The sequence below is a fragment of the Cyprinodon tularosa genome, unplaced genomic scaffold, assembly GCF_016077235.1.
Source record: "Cyprinodon tularosa strain WSP-4 unplaced genomic scaffold, ASM1607723v1 ctg210, whole genome shotgun sequence".
Taxonomy (NCBI): Eukaryota; Metazoa; Chordata; class Actinopteri; order Cyprinodontiformes; family Cyprinodontidae; genus Cyprinodon; species Cyprinodon tularosa.
The window spans coordinates 1,628,334-1,649,824 of NW_024038779.1; the positions used below are offsets into that span (position 1 = coordinate 1,628,334).

Below are 21,491 nucleotides of genomic sequence, written 5' to 3' on the forward strand. Positions count from 1 at the left end.
TTCCCCATGATTGTGTAGCCTATAGAACTAGACTGAAAGACCATTTAAAGGCTTTTGCAGGTGGTTTTAGTTAATTAGCTGATTAGAGTGTGGCACCAGGGGCCATCAATTTTGAACCTTTTCACAATATTCTAATTTTCTGATATGATGAATTTGAGATTTTCATTTGTTGTCATTTGTAATCATCAAAATTAAACAAAATAAACATCTGAAATATATGAGTTTGTATGTAATGTATGAATATAATATACAAGTTTCACTTTTTAAATGGAATTACTGAAATCAATCTACTTTTTCATGATATTCTAATTTTATGACCAGCACCTGTATTTTAAAGTGACCCATAGAATTTGCAGATACACATAAACTGGAGAAACTTTAATAAAAAGGCAAAAGCTGCTGTTGCAAATGGAATTTAGTAAAATAATCACATTCAGTCAAATAGAGATGTTCTGTTATTTATAAATGCAATATGAAAATAAGTAATAAAGCTTGCCTAGTGATCAGGAATATCTGTTTCAAATATTTAAGTTGATGATTTTTAAGTCTAACACATAGTATACATCAAAACTGTTAACTTTAAATTAGAATGCACAAACATATAGTATAGTGTATTTGTGAAAAGCACTATTAAAACTTATAAAACGTAAAATATATAAAGGAAAGTGAATGAGCAGGATGTTCTCTGCCTCTCTTGTTCGTCCTATGCTGCCCCCTGCTGGTCGAAGCAGGCAGGGAAATAGTAAAAAGTCTGTTTCTAAAAATAAGGCCTTAAATTAGAGCACCCTCTGGTGGTCAAATGTTAATGGAAAGATTTGATTGTATTAATTCGAAGGTTTTAGTCAGATGTATTCCCATTGCTATAAATTTAAAATGATCTTTTGAAAAATAACAGAAAATACGTCTAGGAAAAAAAAAATCATTAAGGTATGTCGGATTTATCTTTGGCACAGCAGCAGTAGCACAGATGTGCAAATAATGTGTGACTCTGCAGCCAGGATGGTCCTCAGTTTGGAGAGATTAATCATTACACACTGACCTTGTAAGTGTGCGGGGAACCTGAAAGGTCCTATAAATATTTAAAATTCAGAGACTTAAAAAAAAATAAGAGGAATCGTTTCATTTCCTGTTTTAATTCTGGGTTTTTTTTTTTTTAGAGTGGCGAATCAAAGAAAATCAACTTTGCTCTGAAGGAATCACCTTGAAGATTGTGTCGCTGCTGCTAATGTCTCTAAAGCGTCTATATTTAGGCCGCTTGTTGTAGCGCTGGTCAGCTGGCGCAGGACACGCCTCTGGACTGAATGGAGCGCGCCGTGCGTAAAGTCCAGCCTGCGGCGCAGCACAACTTTGTCGCAAACTTTTACTTTTTCGACCGGCGCTGTTAACGGTGTCACTGCTAAGATTATTGGGGGAAATATCACTTCAACGATGACACGTGAAGAGGACTTGATCCGGATCGCTAAGAAGCTAGACAAGATGGTGTCTAGAAATAACACGGTGAGGCTGTATTTTGACACCCGCGGGTGGCGCGTCGTCCCCTCGTGCTGCTGCGAAGGCCTGCGAAGGAGCCTGTTAAAACACAAAGTTTACACCTTGGAGAAGCTTGGTTTTAATCTGACTCGATGAGAGTGGAGACTCTGCATGAGTGTAATATGAACTTGTCTGCAGTAATAAACGATCGACAGGTGTTTGGCATGGGTTTGCAAATGTTTTAGCAGCCCCCTCTTTTAGTATAGAACATTGCACGGATCTTACTTGGATAGTTTGTCTTAAACGCTTTTCTTGCAAACCATAGCCTGATCGTCTTAAGCCTAAAGTCATTCGTGCAACAGAAAGTAAACAGCGCGGCCTGTTTTTCCCCTGCAACCCTGCAGTGCTGTGTCTTCTGCAAATAAGATAAAGTTTCTTGGCGCACTTAAACCTGCAGGAACATTTACCAATCTCAGGGCAATTCAGGTTTTCTCTATTATAAAGTTATAATGCTACATTTTTATCTGTTTATAATGTTGGTGCAAACATTGCAGAAGTGAAAGTGTTTTATCCACCAACCAGTTTCTCTTCGACTGACATCCATATGTGTTTACTCAGATATAGTGACAATGCATTCTACAAGAAGTAACTTTAATGTCTGCTGTGAGTACAGGAGGGTGCTGTTGACCTGCTGAAAGAGCTTAAAGGTTTCAACATGACTCTCAAACTTCTCCAAGTAAGCTGCAGAGTTCATTTTCGTTACTCTTTTCCATTCTGAAGTTTGCAACAACATGGAGGCTTACGGAAGTCCATCATACCCTGATTTTTTTTCCTGCTTGTTGTTGCAGGAAACAAGAATTGGCATGTCTGTGAACAGCATCAGGAAGCACTGCAGGGACGAAGACGTTGTCTCGTTGGCAAAGGTCCTCATCAAAGAATGGAAGAGACTTCTGGGTGAGACACTATCCCTAACTTATTAAATCCTTAACATGCAGGTCAAATTAACAATAATACATCTAGGTTAGTAGTAACTAAATACAAGTAACTCAACTCATTTATTACATAGAAACAGACCAAAAAAGATTCTTAAATCTCAAGTGTGAATTTCTATTAATGTTAGTTGTTAAAACTTACAGCTAGTGAAAACCCAGTTCACCAGAAAATCAAGTCCTTACTTCTTCTGTGCAATATGTGGCTTGGAGGCCATCAGCCCAAGGCCCCCTAAGGTTTGATGCATCCCAGGTTACTTTTACAGCAGCCTTCAGAACTGTTGGCATTGATGCTTCCCATATTTCTTATGACAAAAACTCCACATTGGCCTGAGGTCAGGTCGAGTTTGCTGGTCAATGAAGCACATGCTGTTTAAAGAAGGTATTGGTACTTTTTTTAGTATAGGCAGGTGCCAAATCCCCTGTGTCTCAATAAAGCCTCTCCAGTCTTGATTCTAGGGCTTGACTTCCATATCAAGTAAATGTTATTTTATCTTGAAATAGAACTCTGAACCACTGAGCAACAGTCCAGTTTTTAATAGAGGTTCTAACAAGAGCTTCAATATGAAGACTTCTATAGTTGTGAGCCATGTGCTGGTCTCTCTGTGGTGATTTTGAACAATCATAAATTTCCTAAAACGTGAATATTGCATTGCCATCCTCCATGGTATTTTGTTTTTGATTCAGCCTAAGTTATGATATGTGGCTACAGCAGGATTGTTGCTTTCAAATGATCAGAATATTTGTTCTGTTCGCTGTAAGCTATTGTATTTAAAACAGAATTGCAACATATCTAAAGACTTTAGAATATCTTAGTTTAACTTTCAGCTCAAAATCACAAAAAAAGCTCACAAAAAAAGAGGGTACCTATTGGAAGGTGTTTTGATTCTGATATACAATCCAATCCTGAGACTAAACAATCTGCTGTTTTGTCTGCCAGACTCAGGGAATTCTCACGCAGAGAAAAGTGCTGACATGAAGAACGGTTTGGACTCAGGGAAGCCTGCCGCAGCAGCTGCAAACAGCTCATCCTCAGAGACACAGAGCAGGTCAGTCTGATGCTGTTTGGAAACACAAGCTGCAACGTACTGACATGACACCTAAAGCAGAGGAAATGCATTCAGTGGTTGGGGTCTGCTTCTATCAGATCCCAGTGTTTGGTCTGTTTCAATAAAAAAAACAGTTTATAGAGACAATTACTGAGGTTGATAATGACTAAATATAGTAACTCTCTGCATAAAAAGTAAACTCTTCTCTTTTGAATTACGACACATGGTTCCTGTGACTTCACATATCCGAGCACTGCGTCACTAACCGCCATGTGGGTAAACAAAATTGCTTTAGACTCAGCTCAGTAGGTTTGGCTGCCAAGGAGTATTTATTTTATTTTTATTTCTTACTAAACTCACACTTGTTATTTCATGTTTGGTTGAAAGGATGTTTAGGTATGCAGACAGTCTGGCAAAGCAAACTTTTTGCTATTGTTCTTCACAAAATCAGAAAAAAGGCTTAGAACCAAAAGCAGAGGTCTGTAGTGCTGAATTCTGGCACAAGGATGAGCCGTTGGAAACAACAACCAGAGAGAACATATGATCTCTATCCTTTTGTTAAAGAGTGTTGGCTGTTGCGTTATGCTAAACCTTCACACGATGAACACTGGTGTTGCCTGTGCAGACCCCTATGAGATATACTGTAGTAACTTTTATGTAGTACTACTATTGATCATTAAGCCTATAATTGAACCTATGAGGTATATGTGTGTTTATATTACTGTAATTACTTACTCTGCTAGTCACCTGAACCTTATTATTCACATACAACAGTACTGTGCTCCTTTACGAAGCAATTAAACATCGATTATATACGTCTTTGGATTTCAGGCTGTGAAGCTCCTGACATATATATATATATATATATATATATATATATATATATATATATATATATATATATATATATATATATATATATATATATATATATTAGGTAAATTAAACTGTTAGTGTATGAAGAATGGAAAAAAGAAGCCATTATTAAAATATTATTTGAAATAACATGATTATTACAACTTATCATTTCTTATTTATCCTTTATGGTGAATGAGATTTGATAGTTTTGCTGTTATAAAGCTTTAGATGTTAGTTGATTGTGGTTTGTACCTCTTTTTTTCTTATTTTGTTTTATATGTAAATACTGAGCTAGAGGACAAGGGAAATGTCTAGGTAACTTGACACAAGGGGCAAAAACCGATGAAAAACAATCTTAATTGTGGGAATATATTCTTCTTTTATTTCTTCCTTTCTCATGTTCACCTTTATATTCTCCATACCTTTGATCCCTTGGGGAAAATTCTCCACAGCTGTGAGATCAGCCATAAGAAACCTTGGGATCTACAGATAAGAGGGCCGTGTGAAAGAAAAAAAAAAGGACAGAGTGAAACCCGAAAAGCTGCTAAAAAAAACTGCAGTGTTTTTCTTCCTGTTTTAGTTACCAGCCTTGAAGGACCCGGGCTGTTAGTATCCATGTTATAGTGGAAGGAAACCTTATTTAGATTCACTAGAAATCTCATATATGCTCTGAATATTGACTTATAGATATATTGCATTATGGTTTTACACACGGACACAATTGTTGGTAGTCCTTTGTTTAATGATAAGAAAATTTACAGTGGTCACAGAAATAACTTATAAAAGTAATAACACATAAAAACTATGTGAAAATTAAAAAATGAAAGCCAGACATTGCTTTTTAGCCAAGCTTCAGCAGAATGATTTTAAGATATGATCTCATAAAAGAAGCCTGGACAAAAATTATGGTACCTTTAACTTTATATTTTGTTGAAAATGTTAGTCAGTTTAGTCAATTGCTGCAATCAAACAGTTCCTGTAACTATCAATATGACTTCTGCTCCTCTCAGCAGGTATTTTCACTCCTCATTAGCAAACTGCTCCAGTTGTTACCAGTTTGAAGGGTCACTTTCCCAGATGCCATGTTTCAGCTCCTTCCAAAGATGCTCAGTAGGATTTAGTAGAAGGCCACTGCAGAATAGTCTAATGTTTTCCTTTTAGCCCCTCCTGGCGGTGTGTTTTCAATCATCCTGTTAAACAACACATGAATTGCGACTGAGACCAAGCTTTCCCACACAGAGCAGCACATTTCTTGCTAGAATCCCAGCTTTCTTTTCTTCATTCTTTTCATTTTATCCCTCTGAACATAGAGCTGATGTGCCTTGGCAAGAACTTTAACATTAGTCCGATCTGTCCATAGGACATTATCTCAAAAGCTTTTTGGCTTGTCAATATATAGTTTGTCAATTTCCAAAGACTTTTTAATGATTTATTTTCAACAATGGTGTCCCCCTAGGTCATCTCCCATTACGTCCACTTTGGCTCAAACAATTACAGATGGTTCAATCCGGTGCTGATGTTCCTTGAGCTTGAAGTTTACCTTTAATCTCTTTAGTAGTGATGTTATGAGATGAGCCGAGGCTTCGAGACGTGTGTCGAGTAATGGAGGTGGCGTTTCCCCGAAGCGAGGGGAAACCCTCGAGGCGTGATTCATTTAGAGTAGGGGCCAAAATTGATGACATCCGAGGCCTCGCTACCATGATACCACGTGAACACTTTAGGAAGTGGTTCAGAAAGAGCAAGAAATTCGGCAGGCATTTAAACAGCCTCAGGATTCAGTTAAGATGTGGGAGTTTGTAGGAGAGTTGCTGTCAGTTGGATAGATTCTAAGAATAGATTGGTTCGAAAAACAACCAATCTAGTTGCTTTAAACTATTTAGGTTAGAATAAACAATGTAATGATCAAAATCTGAGCAAGATGCCAATTTTAGTGGCGTCTTCTCTAAGACACAGACTCCCACTCCCGAGGTTGATGGCTCAAGATCTACCTTTGACTTTTGAAAGTTGCAATTGTACTTTATTATTTTGGCTAATGAGACTAAATTGCATTGGTTTGCCCTAGTAAAAATAAAGATTGGGTAAAAACGCTGCCAAATTAGGTCAGTTTAACCAAAAGATTTCTTGAACAAAACTTCCAACCCGATGAAAACCAAAAAATTTGGAAAAACTATTATGTTTGAATAAAAATGACTAACACCTTTCATTTTGCTCATCATTGCCCAGTTTGCACAAACACTTTCACTGTCTGCTTGAGTTTATTTCACTAAAATGGCAGAAAAACTGTGCACCTTAAATTAAAAAAAGAAAAACAATTGCAAAAAAAAAAAATCACATATTTTATTACAAATTGTAGTTCTGCACTCCACCAGTAGGTGGCGACATGTTCACATGGAGCCTCATGGACTGTGGGGATCCTTGAAGCAATTTGGCCAAACGGTTCAATGCCTCATGAGGCCTCATCTCACCATCACTACTCTTTAGATGTTTTGTTAACATTCGTCTCATCCATCTCTGTCCTCAATTTTCCTCCTGCTGCGATTTTAAGGGATGTTCTTCAAATTCTGAATAAGTGCATCTGTAGTCACAGGAACATCAAGCTGCTAGGAGATGGTCTTATAGCCTTTACCTTTAACATGCTTGTCTATAATTTTATTTCTAATCTCCTGAGACAACTCTTCCCTTTGCTTCCTCTGGTCCATGTTAAATGTGGTACAAACCGTGTCACCAAGCCCTGTACATAGCCACACTGACTGATTACAAGATTGTAGACACCTGTGATGCCAATTAGTGGACAGACCTTGATTTAACATGTCCCTTTGGTCACATTATTTTTCAGTCTTTTCTAGGGGTACGACAATCATTTTTATCCATTATATTATTGTTTTTAATTATTCCTTTAAAGTATGGCTTAAAACCAATGTATGACCTTTATTTGTTCATTTTCACAGAATTTTTATCCATTACTTTTATTTATTGTGTTTTTTTTTTCATGAATGTCACTAACAATTTTGTACATGTATTTATATAATAGACCAACATCAACACATAATTGTGAAGGGAAAAGAATAAATACTTGGTTGCCCACCACATAAATTAGCCTTTTCCCTCCATGAGTTAATATGTTAATACTTTTTTTGAATAAAACACAAACGTGCAAGTTTAGGGTGTATTTGAATGCAATTGGTTCTATTTATTTTATTATAGCAAGGGTGCTCAAAGTTGTAAATTATGAATGTTTTCCTTTACCTCTACAGAGCTGGTTTGTGTTGGTATGTCCCAAAAAGTCAGCATCACAGTATGCTGATTTATTTATTTAGGTAATGAATACCTTTTACAATACAATGTATTACAGCACAGAAGCCTCTCCTGTAAAATATTTTTCATTTTAGACACTCTTAAGTTGGTGTGTCTTCATCCATTCCACGTATTGTTTGATTAAAGAACATTTCCACCTTTGGGTTCAGATTAGAGGTAAAACATTTGTTTCTTTAGCCACAGGAGGTTGGAGGCCAAACTGAAACATGAATCAGATCCTGACAAAAACAAGAAAGAAAGCCAGAATGAAAACCACATAATCAAAAAGAGATGCGTAGATGATCCCAGGATGGATGGAAAACACCCCAAGGAGCGCCAAAGTGAGAAACACCTCCAAGAAATCAGAACAGAGAAACAAATTCCTGCAGAGAATCCCAAAGTGGAAATGGATAATAAGAAACAGAGGCACTCACAAGACCTGCAGAGTCACAAACACAACTCTGACCCCAGCAAAAACAAATCATTGGAAGAGCTGAAAAAAAAGTGGCATGTTGAGCAAATAAAAACAGATAAACCTCCAGAGGAGCTTAAAAAATGTGCAGATGAAGGGAGGAAGGATAAAAACAGGGAAGATGGCAGACAAGAGTGGCCTGTTGGTGCCCCTCATAGAGACAAGACACCTGAAGCTAATAAACTCATCTTTGAAAGGTGAGGAGCTTGTTGCCAAAATGCTAGTATTTTAGATTTTTAAGGTTCCACAAACCTTAGATTGAGCTATTTATTTCAGGAGAGGAGTGCTGGACAGCTCACTACTGTATCCCACTCGCTTCCCCTCTCCTCCTCGACCTGCTCGACCTCTTTTACCCATCAAACGTCCGTCTCTGGATTCAGGAAAAGAAAGGTCAGGACCCCTGTCTGTAATGTTGCTCCTGCTAACAGCATGACCCAACAGGCTACTTGCTCCTCACATGTAGTCATATCTGCCCCTTTGAAAATAAGGATTCATGCAGTGCATGGTGCATGCTGAGATGGGTTGATATGCTTTTACACAGTGCTTCGACACCTGCTGTGAACCCGCTCACATCTGTGATATTGTTATTTACGGTCAGGAAGGAGGGTAAAGATTCTTCCTCTCGACAACCTCACTCTCATGGCCCTCAACCTGCCTCTCTGCCGCCAAAACGACCTGCAGTGGAAGTCAAGAAAGAGAGGTCAGGCATGCTTTGATGCATGTTTTGAACATTTTATGTGGTTGTCCAAAAACAAAAATAAATAAACACAAGCTCATTCTCACATCAGGAAGGTTCCACCAGACCCAAATGCTCCAATACCTCCTCTACCCTTCCACCTCCATCCTCCTCCTCCAAGGTCGGGCTATGCATGCCTGTCTGTGTCTGATACTTTCCATTTCAGTGCCTTGAACTTTTTCACATTTTCTCATTACAATTACAGACTCCAATTTATTTATTGCTGATTCTCACAGATATTAAGCCCAAAGAAAAATATTTTATACATTAATTTTAATCAAAATTGGATTAGAAACTTCTATCTGATGGAGCTGAAGTTAAAAATGGGAGATGATTACCAAATCTTGGCTCCATTTGTACCCATCAGCACTAGAAACATCACAAAACTGATGAGAACTGCTTACTTGTGAAATATCTAAAGGACCCATAAGGATTACTGTTCAGTTCCTTCCAGGACAATCTTGGTGGAAGCAGCTGTTGTTTTGAACTAAAGTCCCTTTAAGACTGAAAAGGTTTCAGCTCTGTTCCAAGTCTTTCAGATTTCTAGTTGGGCCCCCACTTTGGATTACGATCAGTTTGGAAAGGATGGGAAATTATCTTAATGGAAGCTTTTAAAGCTATTCTGAGCACACAGGATCACCTCTGAAAAATAGACTAACATAAGGTTTGGTTAAAATAACATTTACGAAGATATCCAAACTTCTTATATCTTCCTGGGATGAAGCAGTCATGAAGGACTGCTAAACCAGTCAGAGGTCTCCTAATCCAGCATCCCAAACCTCAACACCTTTACTCGTATTCTTTAGACTGAAACAGACATCTCTATAAATCCAAACCTGCCAACAAGCCATTACATCAGACATGATCTGCTTTGCTACTTCATTTCTAACTCATGCACCAATTTAGCTGAGTAACAGACAGATTTAGTCTCAATTTGTTATGTTTAAAGATCTGGCCTATCATTTAGTTTTTTAGATATGCAAAGACATTTGCAAGGATTTCGACTAGGGGGGGAGGCGATTCTCAGTCTTTAAAAAGTCAGATTTTAGCTTTAATGACTGACACTAAGTCATAACATCACAAGACACCTTTAAAATGATCTTACTGAAAGATGTCAATAATGACCTGTGAAACAATAAAAATATCTGAAATAACTAATATAAATCAGTCAAGTAGAGCATTGACAGTTTATGGATTGTGGAGATGTATATGATCGGTGCATGAAAGCTGTTTCACATACAGTATAAGTACCAACCGATCACCGATCTCCCAGAATTAAGGAAATCAAGGTCCCCCTAATTCCCTCCAAAATTATTTTGGCACATCAGATGAGGTTACATGTGGAAAATGATACAGTTTGGCTAGAAATCTGACCAAGGAAGGTCATTTTGAATGGGTGCTAAATAATAAAAGCAGTTTTTGTCGGTGAAAGGTCAAATCTCAGATATGTTTGTCCCCTTCACTGACCCACGCATAAAAACCTTATTATGGTTGTACTGTGGATAAATTGTGAAAAACCTTCAAGGGGATGAGTAATTTTGAAAGCCACTGTATCGCTCATCCTTCCTCTAAAGTGATTCATGCTGGCTGAAAGATGTTTGTCTCATTTAGAAAAGAGCCTCCAGATCCCAATGCTCCCCTTCCTCCCCTCCCACTCCATCTTCATCCCCCCGCTCCTCCTCAAAAGCACCCCTCTGTGGATGGGAGCAAGGAAAGAGATAGGTCTGAACTATATCAGCTTATATTGTCACCCCCTAGAATCCCTAAGGAAAATGTGTTTTTTTTATGTTAGTGCATTGATTCCGTTTCTTTGCAGCAGTAGGAAATCATCCACAGAGCCAAAGAAAAAGTCTGCTGATTGTCTGAAGAAAGACAGGTCTGCATTCTGTCACAGTACTCTACCAATAATCTATATGTGGTTAAATATGTTCACATTTTCTGGAGTTAACATTTGTCACTCCAATTGCTCTGCTATTTTTTCTCAAGTTTTAATATAGATTAAAACTCAGGTGCAGAATTAATTTGGCTGTAGTGACTTTTAGCTAATGGAAATCTTTAAAGCTATTCTAATTTAACAGGAGAGATTCAGATGATGGCAAAACATCTAAGAAACTCTCAGATGACGCCAAGAGAGAAAGGTTGGTCAATCATGAACTATGCATGACAAAGCAAATGAAAATGTTTGCTACTTCTACATATGCTTACCACAAGCTAGCCCTATTATCTTTTTTTTCCACCACTGGAATTGTTCCAAATCTTGAATTTTCTTGTCAGGAAAGATTCTTCTGATTCTAAAGCACCTCCTTCCAAAAAGGTTACCAGTGAAGTCAAAAAAGAAAAACACAGGTGTGCAGAAATTTCTGCAGAACCAATAAAAATGCTTTCATTTTCACAGAATAGTGTGCAAATTTCTCAGGTTTATTTCTTGTTTTCTGGCAGGAAGGATCCCAGTGACCTGAAACCATGCCATGCTCCAAAAGGCCATTCCACTGAGCTCAAACATATCAGGTATGGAACATGTTCAGACGTATTTGTCTTTAATAAAGAAACTACATTAAAACAATTAATTAAGAGAAACCCAGGTTTGCTCTAATTTCGTGGTTCCACAGGCGTGAATCCACTGATTCAAAGAGAAGTAGCTCACCACCAGCTAAGAAGATAACTGCTGAAAGGTAAAATCTTTCTAACATTTTTTTGACAGTGTGTGGTGCTGTGAAAAAGTATTGAATGAAATCCTCTTGGAATTATTTGTAATGGTAATTAACATTATTTTCGACATATTTTCATTGGCCATTTTTTAAGAGTATATTTTTATAATTTACTGTGATCGATGGCATCATAAGGATCCTTAACTCAAGGTAAATCGGTGCTTTGCTGCACATAGCAGACTGTTAAACCAAGAACATGATACTATACTAATGCAGTTTGTGTGAACTAAGCAAACAGGCTTTCATTTTTCTTTCCAATTTCCTATTCTAAAAGAATGAGATTATAAATATAACCCTGTTTGACATATAAGAGAGACAAATGGGGTTTATTTGTATTTTATTTGTAACCATTCATAAATCAGCAAATTCAAAGTTATTCTCAGAAAAAGAAAATGGTTTAGGAAATTCTAACCAATCAACTTAGAATATTTCTTCACTGACTCTCAGACTGTCATGGACTGTGGTCCATGTGTAATCTATGCCATCAGGATTAATATTGTAGAGGATGTTGTAGTAATCTGAGCCAGTAAGAACAAGCATGTGTTGAATAAAAGTTGCCTGATGAAAGAGACATGATGTTCCCCACAATAATGTGAGTTTGATAGTATGGCGTCAGGGTTACAAGAAAAGTGAACCACGGCCGTAGATTATCCTCCACGTGTGCATTGAATGTCCCACGTGCACATTTCATTGACCACAAGCACAGTTTAGTTGTGTGAAGCTGACACCCCAAAAAACTCTGAAAATGGACTGAATGATTTATGCTTTGTTGGTGTAGTTTTGTGTAGCTAGAACTATAATTTCTGCTACTGTTAAATCAGAGGTATTAAATATTATATTTTAAGTTATCCAGAGGTCACCATCCCCCATTAAGTGCTGCATTAAACCAAAGCGTCCTACTTTTTAAGTTACTTTAGTGCAGATTTCTGCAGTTGTGCTGCCTATGTTTTTAAGATGTAATCTTTTTGTAATTGTAAAGCCGGTAACCGGCAATGAGCTGCAGCTTCTTCACACAGCTCAGCTACGCTTATTGTCACTGAATTGTGCATGTAGGGATGTTGATTGCATGCTTGTAGTGTAAAATATGCTCCTTTAACATTATATACACTCATGGTGAATAAAAAAAAGGGGACATAATGCACCTGTGGAACATAATATACTTTCATGGTTCACTTTTGTCATAATCCTGACACCGTAGGATTACTATTTATTTGCTGGTCACATGTCCAGGATGTTTCTAAACAGTAGTAATACAGTCTGCGTGATATCCTTAAAAGGATTTTTAAATTTAACTGAATCCTATAATTATCAGATATATTTAAAGATTGGGGAGGAGATTAGCAAAAAAAAAAAAAAAAATTTAACAGCCTAATGAGGCCTTAAACAGAGACAACTTTATTAGAATATGATCAAGTTGAGTTAATAGAGGGATTAAATAATCATTCTATATGCTTTTTTTTATGCAAATCAGCATAACTTTTTTTTACTATGTTTTTTAGGAGAGAGTCTTTGGGTTCGAAGCCTCCTGGACAACCACTGAGAAAATCATCTACTGACAGCATTGAAAGGTATCTTTACTGAAATTATATAAAAATACAAAACACATAATGATATTTAAGTCCTTTTTAAGCTCTGAATGAAAAAAATGATATTTAAGCTGTTCCTGTAGCTTTTTAACCTGACAACAGCCAGATGCATGTCTCGCTCCGCCCAGCTCCACTCATGTGAGAGGAGCTGGGCGGAGCGAGACATGCATCTGGCTGTTGTCAGGTTAGTAGCTTTTTGGTTCAGAAGCATAATTTTTTTTGTATGTAGGAAGGGTAAAATTGAAGCACCGAGGACTCCCACCACCCCAACCAGCCCGATGTCTCCAAGTTTTAACTCTCCTGGAGGTCCTCTTCCCCCTCACCTTGCTACTGGAGACTCAGTCAGAGACAAGTGCATTGAGATGCTGGCAGCTGCCCTGCGCACAGACAGTGAGGCTGAAAGCTTACTGATTATAGATGACAAATACTAGAGGGGGTGGCGTTTACTGCTCTGTTTAATATATCCTGCTTTTCACAGATGATTACAAAGATTTTGGAGCAAACTGTGACAGCATGGCAGCAGAGATTGAAGATCATATCCTTTACTAAGGACAGCAGTTCACTATTTGACTAATCTTTGGTAGATGAATAAGGAGAAATTAGTTTTTGACCTTGACTGTGTAGATGCACATATCTACCAGGAGATCAGGGCCACGGATATGAAATACAAGAACAGAGTCCGTAGCCGCATCAGCAACCTGAAGGACCCCAAGAACCCAGGGCTTCGTAGAAACGTCCTCGCAGGAAGCATTGAGTTGAGCCGGATGGCCAGCATGTCAGCGGAGGTAACTCACCTTTTTCAAAGTGATCAGCTTTCATTACATCAGCTTTGATTTTCCTCCTCTTTGTTCGTCACACGTTCTCCTGTCATCCGTATTGCGTTAAGGAAATGGCCAGTGACGAGCTGAAACAGCTGAGGAACGTCCTCACCCAGGAGGCCATCAGGGAACACCAGATGGCCAAAACGGGTGGGACCACCACAGACCTGCTGCAGTGTGGCAAGTGCAAGAAGAAGAATTGCACTTACAACCAGGTAATCGGAGTTGCTCTAACAGCCGTCACAAAGGAAACGGAAGAAAGATAACTGAATATAAAAATTTCAAGCTTAAAGATGAGTGGGTGTTGCTTTGTCTTCTGTCCTTCTACTGAAGGAGGAATAGTGGTCTGAACAGCACCCCACAGATTTTTCTGCTTTGTCGCACTTGAATGTTAATATCAGACAAAAAATAACCCAAGCTTGTTAGAATTTAAGTTTTTCAATCATTATTTCTTCTGCTGAAGGAAAAAAAAAGACAATTTACTCTTCACCTCTCAAAACACAAATAATAACTCAGAATGCATGAACATTACACTGATAAATTGTTTACCAATATAAACATGTTAGACATCGTTGGAAAGCTTAGATTTTCCACAATTAATCCATCTAGTTCATTTTATGGACACAGTGAACACCAAAGCACAATTAACATAGATATAGCAGCATGTCAAAATGTACCAGGACAAACCAGTCACAACAAGCAATCATGTTTTGTTTTACTCACCCAATTTTCATGTATATATTCAGAAATTAGAAGGTGTTAGCTTTCAAATAATGTATCACACATGTAATTTGGGCTTACAGTTCCTGATATTTTCTTTTCCATTTGAGTATGCAAAATGTGAGAATTTTCCAAAATGAGGTGGATATTAAGAGGTTAAACCTAAAAACTGGATGTGCCAACATGTGCTGCTCTTAACTGTTTCCAGTAACTGATGAGTAGTGCTTTACTAAACTGTGTTTTAAAATCTTTACAAATCATTCAAAGATGGAGTCTCTTGAGCTTAATGCCATAACTCGATGGCGCAATATTCTTAAATCACAGCAGGTGAAACCATCATATTCGATGTTTCGGAATCAAAATGCAGACCATTTTGGACCAAATGACTGAGAAGTAAAGTTACTTGTAAAGACAAGGCCATATTCACTCCTCTAGATTAACTGCTGCATCAGAAATACAAAATATGTCTTATCGGATAGGTTTTATATCTGTATTAGCTTTGGTTTTTAGGTGTTTAGGGGGAGCTGAGACTTAAGTGAGTAGACCAACCCTTTTAAATTATATATGGAAAAGGGAGCATTAATATAAATCAACGTATGGACCTAAAGAATCACTAAATATATCTCAAATTAAACTAATACTTTGGCCAAAAGTTATGCAGTGTTGCTCTATGTCTAAGCTGCTTCTTTCAGCGTTGCTCTCCTCTTACCAGATCTTCATCTGTATATGTTTCAGGTTCAGACTCGCAGCGCTGATGAGCCCATGACAACATTCGTCCTATGCAATGAGTGTGGTAACCGCTGGAAGGTAGGCGTTTGATCTGATTTACAAATGGTTGCATTGGAAAAAAAAACCTGTTAATTAATATTAACTGTTTCTCTCTCTGATTCCTTTAAAACTTTTCAGTTCTGCTGATGCCTTCAAGGTGAAACGTTGTTCCTCAAAGGATATTGTATTGTTTCCTTCCCAAACGTGTCGCAGAATGAGTTGATATACAGCTGCAAATTATGGTTTCAACAAAGAAACGTCTTCTAAAGGTTTTTACTTGAGATTTATGAGCATAGATTAATAGTCAGAATTTAAATGTTAGACGACGGATTAATCATAAAATCAATAGGTTTGTAATTTAATAATTAGGATTCTGGACCTATCTCAATTATTTTACTATGCTCTGTCATAATACGGCCGTTTATTTTGTATATATACCTAACAATAAAACTGCCAGAATCCGTTGATCTCAGAAGTATTATTTAAGTGTGAAAAAATCAAATCCTTTTAATTTACTTTTACATCAGCTTCATCCATCTGTGAACCATGCGAACAAGCTTTCCAAATGTTGATACAAACTCATTGCTTTTCAAAACAAACATAGTTTAAGTTAGGTGTGAATACAGTTAAGATTATCTGCAATTATCCAAGAAGTTGTGAGCAGAAGTGAGTTGTATTTCTCAAAAGATAAAATAAGGTTATATGTGTGTCATGATTGGTGCCCTGATAGCTGACCTAATTGCTCACTTCACTCACTTGCCTAATCCTCCCCTGCCACTAATTATCATTCATCTTATCCACCTGCTCCTGCTGCTTAATATTCGGCTCAACCCAGCTATCAGGGGCCAGATCATTCTGTCAGGAATTCAGAATGTAGGACCCAGTATTCAGGCTAGACAGACAGTGGGAAGTTTCAGTGACAGTGGGTTATCAACAAAACAGAGAAAAAGCAGAGCTGTGGATCTACGGATCTGCAGCGACTGCTGGGGGAGGCGGGGCACCACCCATCACTGGCACTCCGGTTTAACAGTTCAGTCTATCCTCTTGGGTGAGGCAGGATCCAAGCGATCGACTGCCAACGAGATGCGGAGCCGGCAAGAGTGTCCCCGATGCAACAAACTCAGTAAACATGCAGGAGTCTGAGCCAGTTCAGGCAAACATTTCAGAACTGGATGGTTCTGAGATCCAGGAGTCCAAAACCTGATCAGGGATTCCAATCAGAACCAGGAACAGACAGAGCCAGGGTTCCAGAAATCCACAGAGCGTTAAGGCAGGTTCAGCATTTCATGAGTCCACAAAGACTTCAAGCAGAAAACGTTCAAATAGAAAACAGGTGAGCCCAGTAGTTGAGAGGCAGGACAAGACGTGACACCAAGAAAACATCAGAACTTTAGATTAAATCCCTCCACGGAGTCAAAACAGGATAGCTGGCCTGAGCCGAATATAAAGCAGCAGGAGTAGGTGGGTAAATTGAATAGTTATTGGTAACCGGGTAGGGTTAGAGAGGTGAGTAATTAGGTCAGCTATCACGGCACTGATCAATACGTGTATAACTGTTACAAATGAAAATAATTTACTTTACATTTAAATAAAGAAAAGCCATGTCCAATGTTATTTCTACCCTTCTAATGAACATATGAGTAATGCTTGATTAGATATTACTGAGACTAAGTGCTTCTCTTTATTACTGATCAGCTGTTTGCATGTTTCTGCTTCTATCCATGACCATTTCCAAGTCTTTGAATGACATGTTTTCCCATTTTGTGAGTTTCTTTTGAGGGTTGTTTTCAGAAATCCTTTTTGTTTATCATATTCTAACATGTTCTGCCATTTTCCCATGTTAATGTTGGTATTAGCTAAGTTGGCCTTGTTATTCCTTTATGCTTAGACTTTTATTTTTGTGTTCTGTTCTTTGTACATTTGCATTCTGTTTCTTTAACCACAGTGTGTCTTAGATCAGCTTCTTTTTTTAAGATTAATTCAACAGCTTCCCTGCCTTCTTTCTGCCCCAGCTGCTCCAGACTTCTACTGAACTGATATTTTGGTTTATTTGTCATTCTACAACCCTTACAAGCTCTCTCCGTGTCACAGTTGAATTTTTCTGTTGGACTCTCTTCCATACTCTCTCCATTTCCATGACAATTTTGCCTCTTGCCCACCCATGTTTCATGACTTATTACTACTGCGATTCCACTATAAATTTGCTTTTTTATTATTATTAAAAAAAATCATTTTTTTGCCATGCCACGGTCCTGTTCTTCACTTGGGGATTTTTCTACCGCAAACCATGACATTGAAGCTGAAAGTCCTGTATGTCATAACAGTACTGTTCTCCCCCCTCCACTGATTATCTGATTTATGCATTGATTCAAGGCAGAGTTTATTTGGGAAATTCCAAAATGTTAATTTTGACAGCAACCAATTTCTTCTCTAATTTATGTGCTTTGGATCACTGAATTGCTGAACAATCGAATTTTCCCCAAGAACAAGCTATTCTAATAAAAATGTGATGCTGTTGTTTTTGAGAACTTTTAGTATTTTTAGCATTATGATTATTTTTGATTATGTTGCCTGATTAGATTAAAAAATACCCCCTAATCATTATTTCACCACCTTCATTCCTGTCCAGTGATCCTTCAGTAATGTTCAGGGAGTTAATAATTCCATCCCTCCATCTATCCTGGCCAATCTCCAGCATTTATTGGGAAAAAGGTGGACAGGTCATTAGCCCATCTAGGGCAAAGACAAAACCATAGAGGGCAAACTATTTATTATCTTAACTAAACGCTTGCAGTGTACAGTGTCAATTTTTCAGCTATGTAAAGTAGCCACTGATGTGGCCTGTGGTACTAACATTTCCAATAATGGTGGCCTCTCTGACACTTTCAACTCTTCATGACTATATCTTCCATGCATTCCCAGAAAATGACAGTAGAGGGCGATGGGACACAGGTTGCAACTTTAAAACAAATGATGTTTTTGCACATTGCTACAAATTACAGGAATCCTGGCTTATATAAGATATGGTAGATGAAGGTAAAGACAAGAGAGGACAGAGAAAGAATTATCCTGCTTCAGCTTCACTAATCTGATAACCATGCCCCATCTGTCCTCCGAATCTTGGGAAATATGGACAGTGATTTTTGTTTTGCTCGTTGCTAATGTTAAAAAAATGCAAGTTTATTTTTTCTAAAAAAAAACAAACAAAAAAGCTAAGAGAGTTTCCTAACTGCCTCTTGGCTGCGGATCCACCATCTGTTTTAACCTGAGTGGAAACGCATTCATTTACTTTTTCTGCATCATTTCTGCCATTAAAACACTCTGCTGATCAGCAGGCAGTGATGTGCAAGCATAAACATTGACTCAGCTATGTGGCAGTGCTTCATTTTTATCTGCTTCACACTTTAAGCTTGAAATCTTCTGGAAAATGCTCCAAAAACTTGAGTTAACAGCCAGGAAAAGAAAACATATAGTTCCATTAAATAGAATATAATCCCCAGTGTGCTTACACAATCAACCGATATCATTCACAAAGCTAAAATATGTTTTCTACCATAATTTGTTAATGGGTTGTGCACCATAATGCTCCATATTTTGTGGCAGCTGCTCGATTCTGACCTCTTTCTGTTCTGAACAGTTGGTGATTCCTGATTAGAAAAAGCTAATTGGTCCTCTTAGGAATACACATGGTAAATTTCTCACTCTCTCCTACAATCATGCTATCAATAAAAAAAATAGCTGAAAGGGATAATATGATACAAACACATGAAGCTAAATCAATTTCAAATAAGTTATGCGAAGAAAAATGGCCTGAAACTGTAAAATTTCGAATGCTGCAGCGAATTATTAGCAAATCTATAAACTGCACAAGATGGGAAAACATCAATAAAACTAAGATTTTTTAAATGTTTAGTTCCAGTTTAGCTATTTCACCTAAGTATTTATTGACAGAACTTGCAAAAAAATCATTAAAAATGATTGTAATGAGCATTTTTCTTGGAAAAAAAAACTTGATCTTTAAGACAGCATTCTTTCAATTCTGCCAAATGTTTGCCTTTGTCAAAGTTTTACCATTTTGAATACTTCTTCCCTATTTGTCCACTAGCAAACTGATTTTAATCGTAATTTTAATTGGAATGGTATTTATATATTTGATTGCTTCTGAGTTTTTTAATGTTAGAGGAAGTCATGAACATTGTCATTGTTCTTACTTCTCTCTCAAAGTACTCCGGCTATCTCCCAAAGTACAAAAACATGTCTGCACAATATAAAACATCAGTGTACACCATATGTTATAAAGTCCAGCCTGACTTTATAAAGCTGCTTGATTAATAGTAACGAGAATATCAAAAGCAGGTTATGACATATAATAACTCAGAGGAGGTTCTGCTATGACCATTTTAATAAAATAGATGCTTCAGGTGTTTTTATTTTTCTAAGCTAAATATTTTAGTGGCTTTTGAAGACCTTTTTTTGTTCCTGCTTCTGTAACATATTTTTATAGTAGCACCTTGTAGCTCATGCTGTTATCTCTTTGAATGAGTCATCAAAACTATTTCCATTCTTTGAAATGTTGACACTGCAGCACTGAAGAAGACTGGTGGAGTTCACCAGCCTCTTTTACTAAAGATCTTTAAGTGTATTAAAACTTCCATCAGACTTTGTAAAGAGGGCTTCATTGTAATAAAAAATACTTTCTGTCTGATAGTGTGCTGGTTCCCGTTCTGCTGCCAGACACATCTCTAACTCATGGATGCCTGGAGCACAGCGGTCACTGAAGCTGTTTCTGGCATCTCAGTGTTGCCAGCAGACTCGTTTGGTTTCTTGGAAAAAGGCCTACGTAGCACAGTTCCTCTGGATTTATGGGAGGCGCTAAGTAGGCTTTTAAAAATTGTTCAAAATGTGGATAAGTTGTGTCATTTTTTTCATGGTTAGAGTGAGACTCTAGACTATTTTCTTTGGTGGAAGATGAGGCAAAATGGCTTTTTGGCACTAAAAGTGTCCTGCCCCTGCTATAGATGTGCTACTGGATTAGGATCTGGCCAAGTTAACAAGTCCAATTTGATATTTTGCTCCACAGACTATAACATACTCTGTTATATAAAGAGTATATTAATGTTCTGAAAGGAGTTCCAGCTGTCAGGGAATGTAATTTCAATGAAAGGTTTTAAATTTACTGCAGTAATACTTAAGTTTTATTTATAAAAGTGGCATCAGCATGAATATCTAAGCCAAAGATTTCCCAGCAGAATAATGCCCAAAGATTCACACTGATTCTGTAGATCGACCTTCTTCCCTTACTCACTGCATCCTAGTGCAGTTTTAGAAATAAGCATATGACATTTAAGCTGATTGACAGCTGTTCTTGATCAGGTTTTCTTGATTGCTCTTCTATATCTTTTTTAGCCAATGGTAAATTGAGGTGTAATGTTTAGGAGACTGCAGAAAGAAAATAGACCTGTTCTATTGTGGAATCACCACAATAGAACAGGTCAGGAGAACCTGAATTGTTAATATTGACATGGTATCTTGACCAGAAACCAACAGGATGGATCCAAGGGTGTACCTCCAATTCTCAAGTCAACTGATAGGGAGTTCATACATAACAGCTGAAATGAGCCTCCAAAGGCTCTGGGTTCTGGTTGTGTGGTCCCTCACTTTGGATTAATCTAAAACCAAACTCATTACCTCTCACCTGCGCTGCATTCTGATTCGACACCCACCACCACCATGAGGCCGAGTTGGAAACCAGGCAAACAGTTGAGTCAACCTTGTTAATTTATCCTTTTTCTTAGACATTGCAATTAAATACATGAAATATACTTGAGCTCGTCAGATTCCGTTTCTTCTTCCCCTCCGGATGTTTGTGTCATTAAGCTTTTGACGAGCTGACTGGGAGCAGGTGTGAAGAGAGCTGTCAAGGAAGGAGCTAGGGAAAAGGAGACCAACACAAGAGGGCAACAAATAAAAACCTGAGAACTCAAATATATCCAGAAAGTACAACAAAATAGGAATAAAACTAG

At 37.7% G+C, this 21,491-nt stretch overlaps 1 protein-coding gene across 7 annotated transcripts; it reads left to right on the forward strand.

Annotated features, from left to right (window-relative positions):
- The first annotated feature begins 1,197 nt into the window (after positions 1–1,197).
- Positions 1,198–15,721, forward strand: tcea3 (transcription elongation factor A (SII), 3). 7 transcript variants are annotated; one of them, XM_038285441.1, is made up of 16 exons: positions 8,301–8,329; positions 8,409–8,522; positions 8,731–8,832; positions 8,921–8,989; positions 10,480–10,744; positions 10,947–11,006; positions 11,143–11,214; positions 11,308–11,376; positions 11,478–11,540; positions 13,076–13,144; positions 13,392–13,552; positions 13,641–13,697; positions 13,793–13,947; positions 14,049–14,195; positions 15,436–15,507; positions 15,607–15,721. In XM_038285441.1, the coding sequence occupies exons 3-16, from the start codon at positions 8,772–8,774 to the stop codon at positions 15,613–15,615; spliced, it is 1,329 nt and encodes a 442-aa protein (XP_038141369.1). In that variant the 5' UTR covers positions 8,301–8,329; positions 8,409–8,522; positions 8,731–8,771; the 3' UTR covers positions 15,616–15,721. The 7 variants fall into 7 exon arrangements, with proteins under 7 accessions (XP_038141364.1, XP_038141362.1, XP_038141366.1 ...); XM_038285435.1 differs by lacking the exons at positions 8,301–8,329; positions 8,409–8,522; positions 8,731–8,832; positions 8,921–8,989; positions 10,480–10,744 and adding exons at positions 1,247–1,497; positions 2,144–2,206; positions 2,319–2,424; positions 3,400–3,508; XM_038285442.1 differs by lacking the exons at positions 8,731–8,832; positions 8,921–8,989.
- Positions 15,722–21,491: the final 5,770 nt, after the last annotated feature.